At 32.7% G+C, this 14206-nt stretch overlaps 1 protein-coding gene across 1 annotated transcript in view; it reads left to right on the forward strand.

Moving 5' to 3' along the window:
• Positions 1 to 14206, forward strand: part of LOC124369173 (anaphase-promoting complex subunit 4-like) — a 28628-nt gene that overhangs the window by 7133 nt on the left and 7289 nt on the right. The window contains exons 2-4 of the mRNA XM_046826970.1: positions 1090 to 1238; positions 2914 to 3042; positions 12588 to 12757. Coding sequence (XP_046682926.1) covers positions 1130 to 1238; positions 2914 to 3042; positions 12588 to 12757 — 408 coding nt within the window. The 5' untranslated portion in view covers positions 1090 to 1129. The remainder of the gene's footprint in view (positions 1 to 1089; positions 1239 to 2913; positions 3043 to 12587; positions 12758 to 14206) is intronic.

Here is a 14206-nt window from a genome sequence, read left to right on the forward strand (position 1 = left end):
ATACTTCTTCAATTTGATGAGAAGAAGGGGGTAATAAACACAGTCGAAGGCTTTGGAAAAGTCAAAAAGCAGTAAAATGGTGATTAGTCTCTTGTCCATTGCCAATCTGATATCATCAGTAATTTTAATTAGGGTTGTGGTGGTGCTGTGATTAGGCCTGAATCCAGACTGCTATTTAGATAAGATGTTATAGGTTTTCAGATAAGATGAAATTTGTTGATGTACCACTCTTTCAAGGCATTTGGAGAGCAAGGGAGAATACTGATTGGACGTAGGTCAGAAGGGGATTGTGGATTAGACACTTTTCTCAACGGACGAACTAAAGCATGCTTCCAGGTTAAGGGAAAGACAGATGAATTTAAAGAATAATTGAAAATGACTACTAAAACAGGAAGGGTGATTGGCAATGTATCTTTTAGAAAGGACTATATAAGATACAACTCATTATATAAAATGTTGGTTAAAATAAAACAATTTATCATAAAGTTAAATACTTTGAAAGCTTAACCAAGCCATAATAATGAAAAAGCGTTATAGACGGGACAAATTTTAAAATTGAGTATGAATGCAAAGTAAGAAAAAAATGAACACTTTGGGTTAGACTAAGAATACATTGTTAACACAAAATGCATTGTTTAGTTAAATATTTCATTTAGTATTGCTCAAGTTTCTTACCTTTCTTGTTATGGACAGGACTTTTGGGAAGCCTTTACAACATTGTAAACTTCCAATTTTCTGATCATCAACTTGATCAAAACTAGTATGTCAGTGTAAAGGGTTAATAAGGGTTTTCCTCCAAATGTTAGCAAACAGCTGATCAAGGTGTTCTTATATATTTTTGTTAAATCACCTATAATTTCGCATCTGAAAAGGCTAACAGGAACATGTTAATTAAGAGTGCAAAAATTTGTAAAACCAACAATACTTATAAAAATAGTTATTGATTCTGCCAGCTCCGATTTTTCTCTTAATAATAATACTAAAACTGAAAGTATAAAAATATATTTAAAATTTTATATCTAGGATTACTTTTCCATGAAATGGCTGATTTAGTGAAGTTATTGAGACATTATGTTTTTGTTCTTTTAGGGGTTAAGATTGTTCAACGGATTTGAAAATACTCATAAAAATGTCAGGACATATAATTCGCCAACTTGAAGAACGACATGTTGCCATCAAAGTTGATTTGATGGTATGGTCTAACAAGATGGACCTTCTAGCTCTTTCCAACAGTAAAGGTAAGCCTTTTCTGTTTTACAGATTCTATATATTTTTACTCTTTGGTTGTCTGTAATACCTTAACCCTCCAGGATATATATTTTCACCCATGGTGATGGGCCAGTTTGACTTAATTGTGAAAATTCTCATGTAAAAATTAGTTTTATTCAGCCAATAAAGGTTTCATAATATATTTTGTTATATATAATTTAATATGTATATTCTAAAGAATCAGAAAATAATAATATAATTAAACTTACCCTAATCTGATGAGCCTTTGTATTTTGTTGAATTTGAAAGTTTACTTTTGCGAAAAAAGATTTTTAAATTCTCACAACTGCTGTTTTACTATGCATCACTAAGTTTTTTAATCAATATTTTTAAAGATTTTTATAACTTTTTATATAAACAGTAATTTAAAAATATAACAATGTGTACTGGGCATAACATGAGTAAGAACCTGATGGACAGATGAGCAAAGTTCATCTTGCTCAGACAGTAATGTATATTAGCAGCTACTCTCTATCTTGTCTCAGGGTACTCTCGGTTGCTTCTATGTCTTATTTTAAATTTGGTGTAGAATATTCTTACCCATTAAGAATACATTGACTTGAAATTTCAGCTTACTTGGTCACTATCCTCTGCAACAACTAAGATCACCAAGTTTAAAAATGTGTGTATTTTTAGCCAAAATAAAATATTATAGATACACCAGATAATAATTTGTGATGGTGAAATTTTGCAAATGAAATTCTCTCATGGAGGGACCAATTTTTATTATTGATATACTTTATTAATGCCACTTATACATAGTTTGAAGTCAACTCATTTGAAGCCATTATTTCTGGGTTTAAAGAGTAAATCTTTATGAGTCCTAGTTCTAACAGTAAATGTTATCCAATAGACTGAATTTTGCAGTTAAGATACCCACATAGTGAATGTTTTGTAACAGAAGACAAAATTCCTTAAGTAAAACCATTTAAGTATTTTTGTTTGATCTTCTCCTGAACCTATTTAATGGAGCTGATGCACCACTAGCGAAACCAAATCATTGAACTGCTCAAGCAAAAATAATTTAGCTTTGGTATTTATTAAGTAATGTAAGTTTTCAGTTAAAATTAAAATTTTTAATTCCATTTTGAAGGCAAGAAATGTGTCATACAGATAAAATATAATTTAGCACTCTGTGGTATTGTTAGGCAGGCACTAAACAAAGTTATTAGGATTTATGACATGCAAGATATTTCAAGTTTACAAGAAAGCTAAAATAATACTTAATAGCTAATTCTCTCTACTTTTAGGAGATATGAATGTTAATGCTTAGGTATTGAGTTTTAAATTAGTTAGTTAATTTTTTGGTAATTTTTCCCAGTTTGTGAAAACATTTTTAACACTATTCACCTGTAAACTTAGCACATTAAAAATGAAAATATGTTCTATTAAATGGGATATTTATATAATGTTTACTTATATGTTCAAAATAGATTAGACACTATGCTCTTATTTTGATAATTGTATTTTATCAGGCATTTGTTGTTTCCTGATATCCTTTTATAGAAGCCCCTTCAGCCTATTAGCTTACTACTACTACTAGCTGCTATATTATGTAAACAATGTTATCATTTTGTTACTTGATTTTACCTTGTATTGAAATTACTCTTTATATTTAAAGATCAAAATGTAAATCTTTTGCAGGAGAAATAGCTCTTCACCGATTGACATGGCAGAGGGTTTGGCTACTGCCTCCTCCTACACCAGATATGGTTGTACGCAAACTGGCTTGGAGACCAGATGGCCGAGTAATCGCAGTTGCATATGTACCCAGTAAGTAGATAACAGGCCTAAGTATTTGGTTAAACAAGGCTTAATTACTAGATTTATTATTTTAGCTTGTAACATTGTTTAACCCCTTTCACTCCAACTATGTGATGTCATATTTCCCTATTCATGTAATTTAAAAATAAAATTACTATACAGTCGACTCTCGATAACTCGAACCTCAATAAGTCGAATTCTTTGATAACTCGAATTTTTTTCCGTTCCCTTGAGAAAACGTGCCTAATTCGAAAAAAAAAACCATGTGTAACTCGAATTAATTTTGTACCCGAATTTTACCTCAATAACTCGAAGTAACAGAAAAATTACCTCTATAACTCGAAGTTCAGTAGATAAGTCGAAGTCTTTAAATACGTTACCTCTACAACTCGAAATTTCAGATCAACCCTCTCTAACACGAAGCTGTGCTGTGTTTACAGCGAACCTGTGTTAGGTCATAGACCTAGCCGAACAGGTCTGGACATGTCGCTGAATTGTCCGACTGTCTACAAAAGGCCGCAGTGAACACTTTACGTAGCTACTTAGAACAATCAAGTGACGTACCAGACAACGTGATCTCTGCTGTTGTTGTTATTGAGAACATTATAGACTTAAATTCTGAAAAAAGCCTTAGGCAGAAGAAGATTACGGATTATTTTCAAATTTGAATTGTATGTACGTATGAATTGTAGGCATACATTGCAGTGTGACAGTAAGTACAAATGCTGTATGTAGTTACAGTACATACATTAGTTTTGTAAAGGATGCAGGTAATAAAAAACATAGTTTATTTGTACCTCTATAACTCGAATTTTATTTTGTTTACCTCTGTAAGTCGAATTTAGTGAAATATTACCTCTATAACTCGAACTATTCTTAAGTCGAACTATACGTAACTCGAAGAAAGCAGCCGTTCCCTTGAAATTCTTGTTATCAAGAGTCGACTGTACTCTGAAAAAATATTTATTTTGTTTTTAGAAGTCTCTTTATATTTTACTCTTGCATAGATAAATAAGGTGATAATGAAAAATAAAACATTTGTATTTCTAATTATATTTTTTAGCATTTTTATTTGCTCTTCTCTGGCAATAATTATGATCTATAACAGGCTACATTCTAAGTTTTATATATATATATATATATATATATATATATATATATATATATATATATATATATAGACCACCATTAGTCACACTAGTTAATATATAAATAAACATTATAAAGTTTTTTGTCCTTTTATAACCTTAACAAAAACAATGATAAATTTGAATGTCTGTGCCTGATAAGTATTGAAGTCGTTGTGAATTGTATTCCTGAGTGGCAAATTTAATAAATTAAAAATAAAAGTGTGTTAATAATATATTTAGTATTTCAATAGTTTTCTCAGGTATCCACATATTTAGTTTTTATCCTCCAAAAGTCCAATGCCCACAAATTAATTGACATATTCGATGCTTCAAATGAATGTACATTTTTTATCATTATTTATTATTACAAGGGCTATTCAGAAAGTAAGGACCTTTTTTGAATTGATCCATTGTGTTAAAGGTCTTTTCTATTATTGATTTGGCTTGATTAGAATAGAATAGAAAAGTGCTTTATTAAACCATTTGTTATCTTTGGAACATTGTAAACATATTTACAAATATGAACTTAAATACTTAAATTAAACACAGAAAATGTCTCTTGTTCCACATTGAGGTGCCGCACATAAGCCATGGTCAATGACCGTCGGCTGGTTGGCTTAGGAAACAATACCATGAATTATATACAATAAACTTAAAATCTATATCTATAAAATAATATATATATATATATATATATATATATATATATAAAACATAATAAACATAACATAAATAATAACAATAAGCAAATAACATAAATTAGTGCCGTGATGAAAATAACAAATAAAAGTATACTTTACGTCTTATTATTTATAGCTAATTATGAAAATTAATCAGAGATACATAAATCCAAGCAACATATAAAATATACAATTTTACACAAACACATAATATTCACTTGCTTATACTTCTCGTAAACATCTATATACTATAATAAATTATGCAATAAAATGCAAAAGGTTGCAATGAACCTTTCTTTTCCGTTTATTAACTATTTATTTTTGAAATTAAAAGTTAAATTCGTACATTAAACCCCAACGGTACGCCTACGTATCCTTCATATAATTACCCAAATTGGGCCAATCCCTTCCATTGAGGTAAGATTCAAATTCGTTCCTATTTAGGAGGTTTTACCGAGCCATTTTTTCTGTAGTAAGCAAAAATAGGGCAAGAAGCCATGTAATGGAATACGTCTTCGTTTTCGTTTTTATTACATAATGAGTATAAATAATTTTTTCTGGTTATCCAGGGTTTGTAATTTAAATCGACAAGCTCTGCTCTGACCTTAATGGCCCAAGACATAACTGAAACTTTCAAATTTTCAGTGTGAAAGGTTCTGTTACCCAGGTCAAGGTCAAGTGTCAAGTATTGTTTGTGATAAACAGACGTCTTGGCTCTGCTGACTGTATAAGCCCACCAAACTCCCGCTCTGCCTCCACCACTTCTGACAGTTGTGATTGCAAATCACAATCAATGTCAAAATTTAATGTTTTCCCCACATTCCTTGCTAAAATTTTCCAATCTTTACATAAAAAAATATTTGTTTCTACAATTTGTCGAGCAAGAATTTTTGGTAGCCACTCCTCAGGCAGACTCTTAATAAATACTTAATATTTAGAGATAAAGTAAACATATGAAACTTTTCAATTCCCGTTTCAAGATAAATCACATAGTTTGGTGTGTTTTTCGGAAGTCGAAATAATTTTTTATTAAAGTTTTTCTGCACTGATTCTACGTATTCATTTTCGGAGAATCCCCAGACCTGAGCCCCGTAGCAAAGTATCGACTTCACCACCGAGCTGAATAATGTAAACTTAGCGCTTACTGGAACATCGATGTTATTTATCAGTCGATTCCAAACAGAATTAATTGCAATATTTGAAGCCCTGGCTTTATCTTTGAAGTGTTCAGACCAAGAAAGAGACAATGTAAGAGTAATTCCTAAGTACTTGTAACTGTTCACAACTTCTATTCGTTCCCCGTTAAACCACCATTTATCATTACCACTCAATTTACCCCCCTTTCTAAAAACTATAATCTTGGATTTATTCAAATTAACCTTCAGATTCCATGTAGTACAATATATTTCTAGCTTTTTAATCATGTGTTGCATACTGGTGCTTGTTGGAGCTAATAATACCAAGTCATCTGTATACAGCAGAATATTGACGCGGTGGGTGTCAAAACTGCATTCTCCACCCAGCACTTCCGGAAGCTGATTAATAAATAATGAGAACCACAATGGACTGAGAATGCAGCCCTGCCTTAACCCCATTCCTGTGTCAAAACTCCTTGTTTCACCCTCTTGGGTCCAGACACTCGCTGATGTGCCGCCATATAAATCTTTTAATACTGCCACCATATGTGACGAAATACCAAAATTTAACAATTTAAAAAATAGTGCTTTTCTATCAATTCTGTCGAAAGCGGCGGAAAAGTCCACAAAAAAACAGTATAATTTTCCTTTTTCCATAGCCAATCTTAAATGAATCATACTAGTTAAACTAAAAATATTATCTATAGTTGAATAATTTTTTCTGAAACCAGCCTGGAACTCTGTGATTATTTGTTGTGTGTTCGCCCACTTGACTAAGCGATTGTTTAATAAACTTGTAAATATTTTGGCTACGCAATCAATGAAACTCAATCCCCTGTAATTGTCTACACATTCTAAATCACCTTTCTTGTGTAATGGGAAAATAATAGATCTTTTAAAACTTGGCGGTACTGCTGCCTCTGTAAATATCTTATTAAATACTTTGAAAATGTTTTTTAAAAAGGAATTAGGGGCATTTTTATAGAACTCGTATGGGACTCTGTCTGGAGATTTATTTCTTTTCAACTTAAATAATACTTCGTTAAATTCGCTCATACTAAACTCTGAATCTAGACAGTCATTAGTAATTAGAGGTTCTGCATAATGTAAAGATCCCACTAATAAAGTAGAATTCAATAAGTTTTTAAAATGTCTGTTTCATTCATCAACGCTAATATTATTATATATCTTTCTATTTTTATTTCTAAAGTTGTTTATAGCCAACCAAAACGATTTTGAATCAGGGGATTTTTGTAAATTATCTATGGTATTGCAATAAAAAGCTCTTTTACTATTTTTACATGTACTTTTAAACACCTTTTCTGCCTCAATGTATTCTAATCTGTTGTTTACTGAACCCGATTTTCTAAATTTATTTAACAGTTTAAAAACCCTTTTTCGAGCTGCCAGACACCTATAACCAAACCACGGTTGTTTGTTAAAATTACGGTGTTTAGGAGATTGGTTTGTTACGTTATCCGCACACTCATTAATGTATTTTATAATTTGATAAATATTTTTCTGGTTGTCATTTTCAATTGTAAAGTGCGAAGCAGTCTGACCTAGCCTACGCTGATAAGCCACACATCTGCTATCATTCCATCTCGCTCTGGGCAATAGCGGGACCGGTTTCTCCTCCTCCCTTATCTGAGGTGTACCATCTTTTAAACACAATTCTATTGGAAAATGATCTGATCCTGGAAACCCTATTATTCTAAAGTCGTGTACCAAATGCAAACAAGCCGAGGACACCGCCGCTAAATCTATAATCGAGCTTCCCATAGCATCTACAAAAGTATACTGTCTTTCTTTGTCACCTTTATATCTACCGTTTAAAATAATAAACCCCTGATTGTCCAATATGTCTAGCAGCCTTCGGCCTTTAGCATTTGAAGTCAAGTCTTTCGAACATCTATATTCTATATTTTTCAAATCTATTAACATTTCTTCTGGTAAATTTTGTTCGATTCCCACTCGACCATTAAATGATGATTTGGCTTGATTAATTTACGGTCATAAGTGAAATCTCGTGAAGCTCTAATTGATATTAATTTTCAAGTGGTGAAATAATTTAAGTTTTCAATGTCACTACATAAACATAAATGTAGTGAAGTCATATCCCTGGGAAATATCACTCCTCCGATATCTGGTCTAGTAACAAAATGTTTTGTAACTAAAAACTGTACTAACAGGAAATGCTGCTCAGGCAAGCTTGATCACTGTCTCTCACATGTAGCTGAAGGGGTGGGGACCAGAGAGGGGTAAGAGAGGGTGGGGGCTTTGTTACTTTTTCAAAAACCTCACCGAAAATATTATGAGAAACAACAATCTTGGCGAAACCGTGACGTAAGTGCTAATTCTAATAACATTTACTTACAAACTAAAGAACATAATAAACAAATAGAAAACACCCCCCTTTTTATGTTATACCCTTTTAAATAGTATTTTACTGTACATCAGTAACTGTAATGACAACATTTCTTAAAAAGTAATATTCAGTAGTTTTAGCATTACGACACGCAAGTGTTGTTACTTGTTCCTTGCGGGTTACAGTAAAATTTAATGTACCTTGACGCATGAGTAATGTCCGGTCAGTAGCCATTTGCATTGAGGATCCGTCATAGAAGTGCAACTATAACAGAAATTGTAGCTTACTATTGTACAGTAGATTATATAGTTGCACACACCCTGACGTCATTGATGTCCATTTGGCTTGTCATAAAGATATCAGTATTTGAATAGTTGTTATGAACCATCTATTTTTAAAGTCTGTAATTATTATCGTTAAGCGGTTAATTGCAACAAAGACTGTCCAACTATTTTGCATGGCATCTCTGATAAGTCTTATACTTGCCCAGCTCATGATAATAAATGCCTTGTTAACAAGTTCAACAACATTCTACATTTAATGTTGAGTAGAAAATCTGTTCTAGATCTGTTTACAATTGCCTTTTGGTGAGCATTCCATCATGGAGCAGCTGTTTTCAATCTGTACTCTCTCAGAAATCTGTTCCGAAAAAGTGCAGAGAGAGCCTCAATTGAGATTTCACAATCCTTTAGTTTGGACTTTTAATGATTAATAATTCTTAGAATCAAAATAATGGTTATTCATCATATTTCATGCAGAGTATTATCATATTGATCAGCGTGATAAGCTTACTACATTTACAGAGGCATTTAAAAGTAACATTTTCATATTCATCAGTGCTAGCCTGTATAATTGTATTTTTTAAAGAAATTGAACTTAGCTTTACATTTATATATACAGGGTGAGGCAGACCACCTGTGCAGTACGTATAGCGGCCAAACCAAACGAGGTAGATTATTCGTAACACTTAAACCCCCTATTTCCACCCCAAAGAATTTAGAGAAATTATTTTTAAATCTCTAAAACTCCCCAAAAGGGTAGTTTTGGGGGGGTAGGTGTGGTTTTTGGAAAATTTTCAAATGTAAAGGTATGTTGAGTTATAATATATATTTTAAAGGTATTTCTTCGCTGATTATTTTGATGCATAAAGTTTGAACCTATCTTGCTGCTTATGTACAGGGTTCACCAAAACGTTAAAATATCAGGGGTTTGTGGGTAAATTTATTGCAACTACCTGCACATATGTAGAGAGATGATATTTTTATTCAAAACTAATGATGAGACGGCTTATCGAAAAATATCATCAAATGCCACCCTACCCCAAAATTTACACATTTTAAAAATACATAGAATTATGAAATACTTAACAGCCCCAATCTAAAAAAAATCAAATAGCAACCTAGGTTGTGTTGCACATAATTAGAAAGGTCTTTAAAAAATAAACATTTACTACATTTAAAGTTTTTCTCTATCTCCAATGGTTTCAAAACTGTAGTACAAAAATAGATTTTTTAGTAATTTTACTCAATGTATTTATTATAAAAGTCAGTGCAATGTGCAAGTAAAAAAAGTTCCAACAGCAAACTCGTCTGTTATGTTTATGATTGAAAAAAATAATGTAGCCAATTTTTAAAAGTCTTTTAAAATTTAAAAAGGTATTGGAACACTATAAACTACAAAGTCTTACGATAAGTGCTGAGTTCTCTCATGAAACAAGAAAATTACCCAGTTATTAAATTAGTATATTTTGAATTATAAAAAGCTTTACACTTAAATTACACAAAATGTATAGGAGAAAACCTGTTATTTAATCACTGATGTGAGTGCCATGGAAGGAAGGAGTATCCTGTCATTATTAAAAAAAGATAAACACTTGAAATTGGGTTTGAAAACAAATCTACCATGTTTCGGCAGCATCATGGTAAATTATTAATATGAAAATTATCAATTATCAAACTAAAACCAACAATAACCTAGTAACTGACCTCATGAAGAGTTAAAACCGGTGCTCAAACTGCAACCCATTGTTTTCCAGACAGAGTTCAATCCTTGAGGTGAAGCTATCTACAGCTCTCATTATCTCTTCTCTACTGATCGTATTTATAACCTCCCTTATCCGCTGCATCATGTCCTTTCTAGTTGTTGATCTTGATTTACACACTAGTTTTTTTAGTCTACCCCACAAGTAAAAGTCCATACACGTTAAATCAGGAGACCTCGCTGGGTAGTTAACAGGGCCGCCTCTTCCAATCCATCTGTCAGGGTATTGCTCGTTTAGAATTAATCTAAAATCTTCGGCGTAGTGTGCTAGTGCCCCATCGTGCATAAACCACATGCGTTGTAAGACTTCCTCAGGGATTTCGATCAATAAATTAGGCAAGTTACCAATGAGAAAGTTTATATAAACTACTCGGTCTAGGCGATCGTCAAAGAATAATGGCCCTACAATTTTGTCACCGATAATATCGCACCAGGTATTTAGGGTCCAGTAACTTTTGTTGTCCACTTCTCGCATCCAGTGTGGGTTTTCAAACGCCCAATATCTCATATTGTTACGGTTCACTTCTCCATTACTCCTAAACGTAGCCTCGTCACACCACAGAGTGTTTCGGTGAAAGTTTTGATTTTGTTGTAGTTTTCTCGAGCCCACAAACAAAAGTTCATTCTATGAAGGTAGTCATCTCCATGGAGTTCTTGATGTAATGACATCCTATATGGGTGCATTTTATGATCTTGAACGATTTTTAAAACAGATCTTTGACTCATACCAGAATCAACAGCTACTCTTCGTGTAGAATCATGCGGATTCAGTTCAAAGGCTGCCAAAACTTCGAGTGCCCTACCACTTCTCACGGGTCTAGCAAGTTCTTCCTTTGTTGTGGTCAGGTTGAACATGACCTGTTTCACGAACTCGACTAGCAAGTCTTTGAAAAACGTTCCTGGAGTGATTTTCGCTGTCTGGGTAACGTTGGGCATAAAGAAGAGCGGCAGCTGAGTAATTTTGGAAACACTCCCCTAACAAGCATCTGAAATGCCTTCTCATTTGAGAACGGCATTTTAGAACAAACAAAACTAACACTACGTACTTTAAAAAAATTAAATTAACATCTATCTCACACCACGTGGTCACAAGAACAACTGAATAGGTAGACTATAATAACAGAGATTAGATAAGAGACTAAGGAATTGGTTCTAAAGTTCTTCCAGGGGCAACTCGTGTATTTGGGATTGTTTAAAACAAGAACACCACGGTTAGATTGCTTTTGAAACATGTTACACTGATAGAAATCCTGATGTGTTTTTTACTACATTATTTAAAAAAATATTAAACTTCAAAGTCCAACTTGTTGTTTTCCATTTGTTTTATTGGGTTTTGATATTAATACAAACTAACTTAGTAAAATTATTAAAAAATGTATTTTTGTTTTTTTAAAGACCTTTCTAATTATGTGCAACACAACCTAGGTTGCTATTTGATTTTTTTTAGATTGGGGTTGTTAAGTATTTCATAATTCTATGTATTTTTAAAATGTGTAAATTTTGGGGTGGCATTTGATGATATTTTTCGATAAGCCGTCTCATCATTAGTTATGAATAAAAATAATCGTCTCTCTACATATGTGCAGGTAGTTGCAATAAATTTACCCACAAACCCCTGATTTTTTAACGTTTTGGTGTACCCTGTACATAAGCGGCAAGATAGGTTCAAATTTTTTGCATCAAAATAATCAGTGAAGAAATACCTTTAAAATAAGGTATAACTCAACATACCTTTACATTTGAAAATTTTCCAAAAACCACACCTACCCCCCAAAAACTACCCTTTTGGGGAGTTTTAGAGATTTAAAAATAATTTCTCTAAATTCTTTGGGATGGAAATAAGGGGGTTTAAGTTGTTACAAATAATCTACCTCGTTTGGTTTGGCCGCTATACGTACTGCACGGGTGGTCTGCCTCACCCTGTGTATAACGTTTATATATAATATTGTGTATGCCTGGTGGCAACCAATTAAAATATCTCAATTCCTCATGAGGATTTCATGTGTATGGTCAACTTATATTTTACAGATAATGGGCAGGTAAGTATTATACTTGCTAGTTTTACATAATTTTAACCATAAATTCATTTCATTTCATTTTATATAAGGCCTAGTGGTCAGTTTCTACCTTCTACTTGTGCATCTGTTAATATGTGGATCTATATATCACACACAGTTGATCAAGTTATCTTCTTGTACAGAAGTGATGGTGGTCGGAGAACAAGTGAAAGGAGAAGTAATGCTGATTGATGTTGAGAACAAAGATGTATTGCATTCAATCACTGTGTCAGATGATGTATCTTGCTTGGTCTGGTTACAAGAGAAGCAGTTTCACAACTACCATCTTTTGACTGCTTCCACTCACAGTCAGGTAAGTAATGCTGTACATATCAACATTGATAATCTGTCTATTGTTGGTGATATTGCACATGCTGATAAATCCCTTACTACTACTAGTTGCCTTGATTCGTTTTATGGCATAGAGAGCTGACCCGAGTTTTAGGCAAAGATTGTCCACTTGATTATTCCAGGATAAATTTTCATCAAGTATGACACCTAGATGTTTGATTTTGTCAGCTGCTGTCAGGTTGAGCATTTCAGATACTGTAGACTTTTTTTTATTCCCAAATGACATTTGCTTGGTCTTACTTTCATTGAGAACTAAGTCATTTTTCATACAGTACTCTTGTGTCATATTGAAGGCAATAAAAGTGTTCACTTGATGTGTTAGATTTTTAAAAATAAAGGTGAAAAACATGGATGAAAAACATAAAGGTGTGCAAAGTAACGTTTTGCACTTATATTAAACCACCATAGTACGCCCCTTGATAATCTGTCCATTGTTGGTGATATTATTGCACATGCTGATAAATCCCTTAATTTCCATAATCAAGTTATCTAAATGAAGAACATTAAACATTCTATTAATTTAATATTAATGTAGACACCTGGTGCCATAGTAAAAATTTAAAATAATCATGCTTTTTTGAGCAAATTGCAAATATTTTTTTTGTCAAAAATGTATGTCTTGCTCAAAATATGATTTTTATTGTAATCAATTTCTTGTTATAAAGGAAATGTTGATTACAGTAGTAATGTAGGAAATGAAGAGATAATGAATTTAGTTTTAAAGTTGTGCATTAAATTGATACATTCACCCATATCCTAAGAGTAATAGTATATTTTTTTCAATCTAACACATACAATTTTATAAGCAACAAAAGTATGTACTTAATTATACAATGATCATATTTACTTAGGATATGTATTTTCAGTGAAAGTTGCCAAGTAGATTTTCTCTATTGATATTTCTGAATCAGGAGTGGTGAGTGCATATATAACATTTGCAGGCTTGGAACTGCACACACTCACTCTTTCTGATTCAGAAGCATTTATGTGATATTTCTGCTCCTTGTCAGAAATTATCACATTTATAGGAGGGCCATTTTCTTTTTCAACTTCGGATTTTAGGCAATGATGGCCAGACAAGTCGCAGGTCAGCAGTTACTGCAGTAGTTGATTGCACATCTTCCCTGCTACAACATCTGTCACTGCTGAGTTCAAGTAGCGGGTTTGCGCTGAGTTGCAGTCGCATAAACATGGCTGCCTCTATTGATTCTCCTGACAAATGTAAATTAAGGAGTCTTATTGTTTTTCTGCAAGCAGAAGGGAATAGTTCAGCAAAATTCATTGGAGAATGTGCCATGTTTACTTAGCAAAAACAACACTCATAAGGTTATCTACATAAACACAGCACATTCTTTGATTGATTTTTGCCTCAGCATTGATAAATAAAGTGGGGAAGATGTGCAATAAACTA

Source organism: Homalodisca vitripennis, chromosome X (genome assembly GCF_021130785.1).
Source record: "Homalodisca vitripennis isolate AUS2020 chromosome X, UT_GWSS_2.1, whole genome shotgun sequence".
In the NCBI taxonomy this organism is placed as follows: domain Eukaryota; kingdom Metazoa; phylum Arthropoda; class Insecta; order Hemiptera; family Cicadellidae; genus Homalodisca; species Homalodisca vitripennis.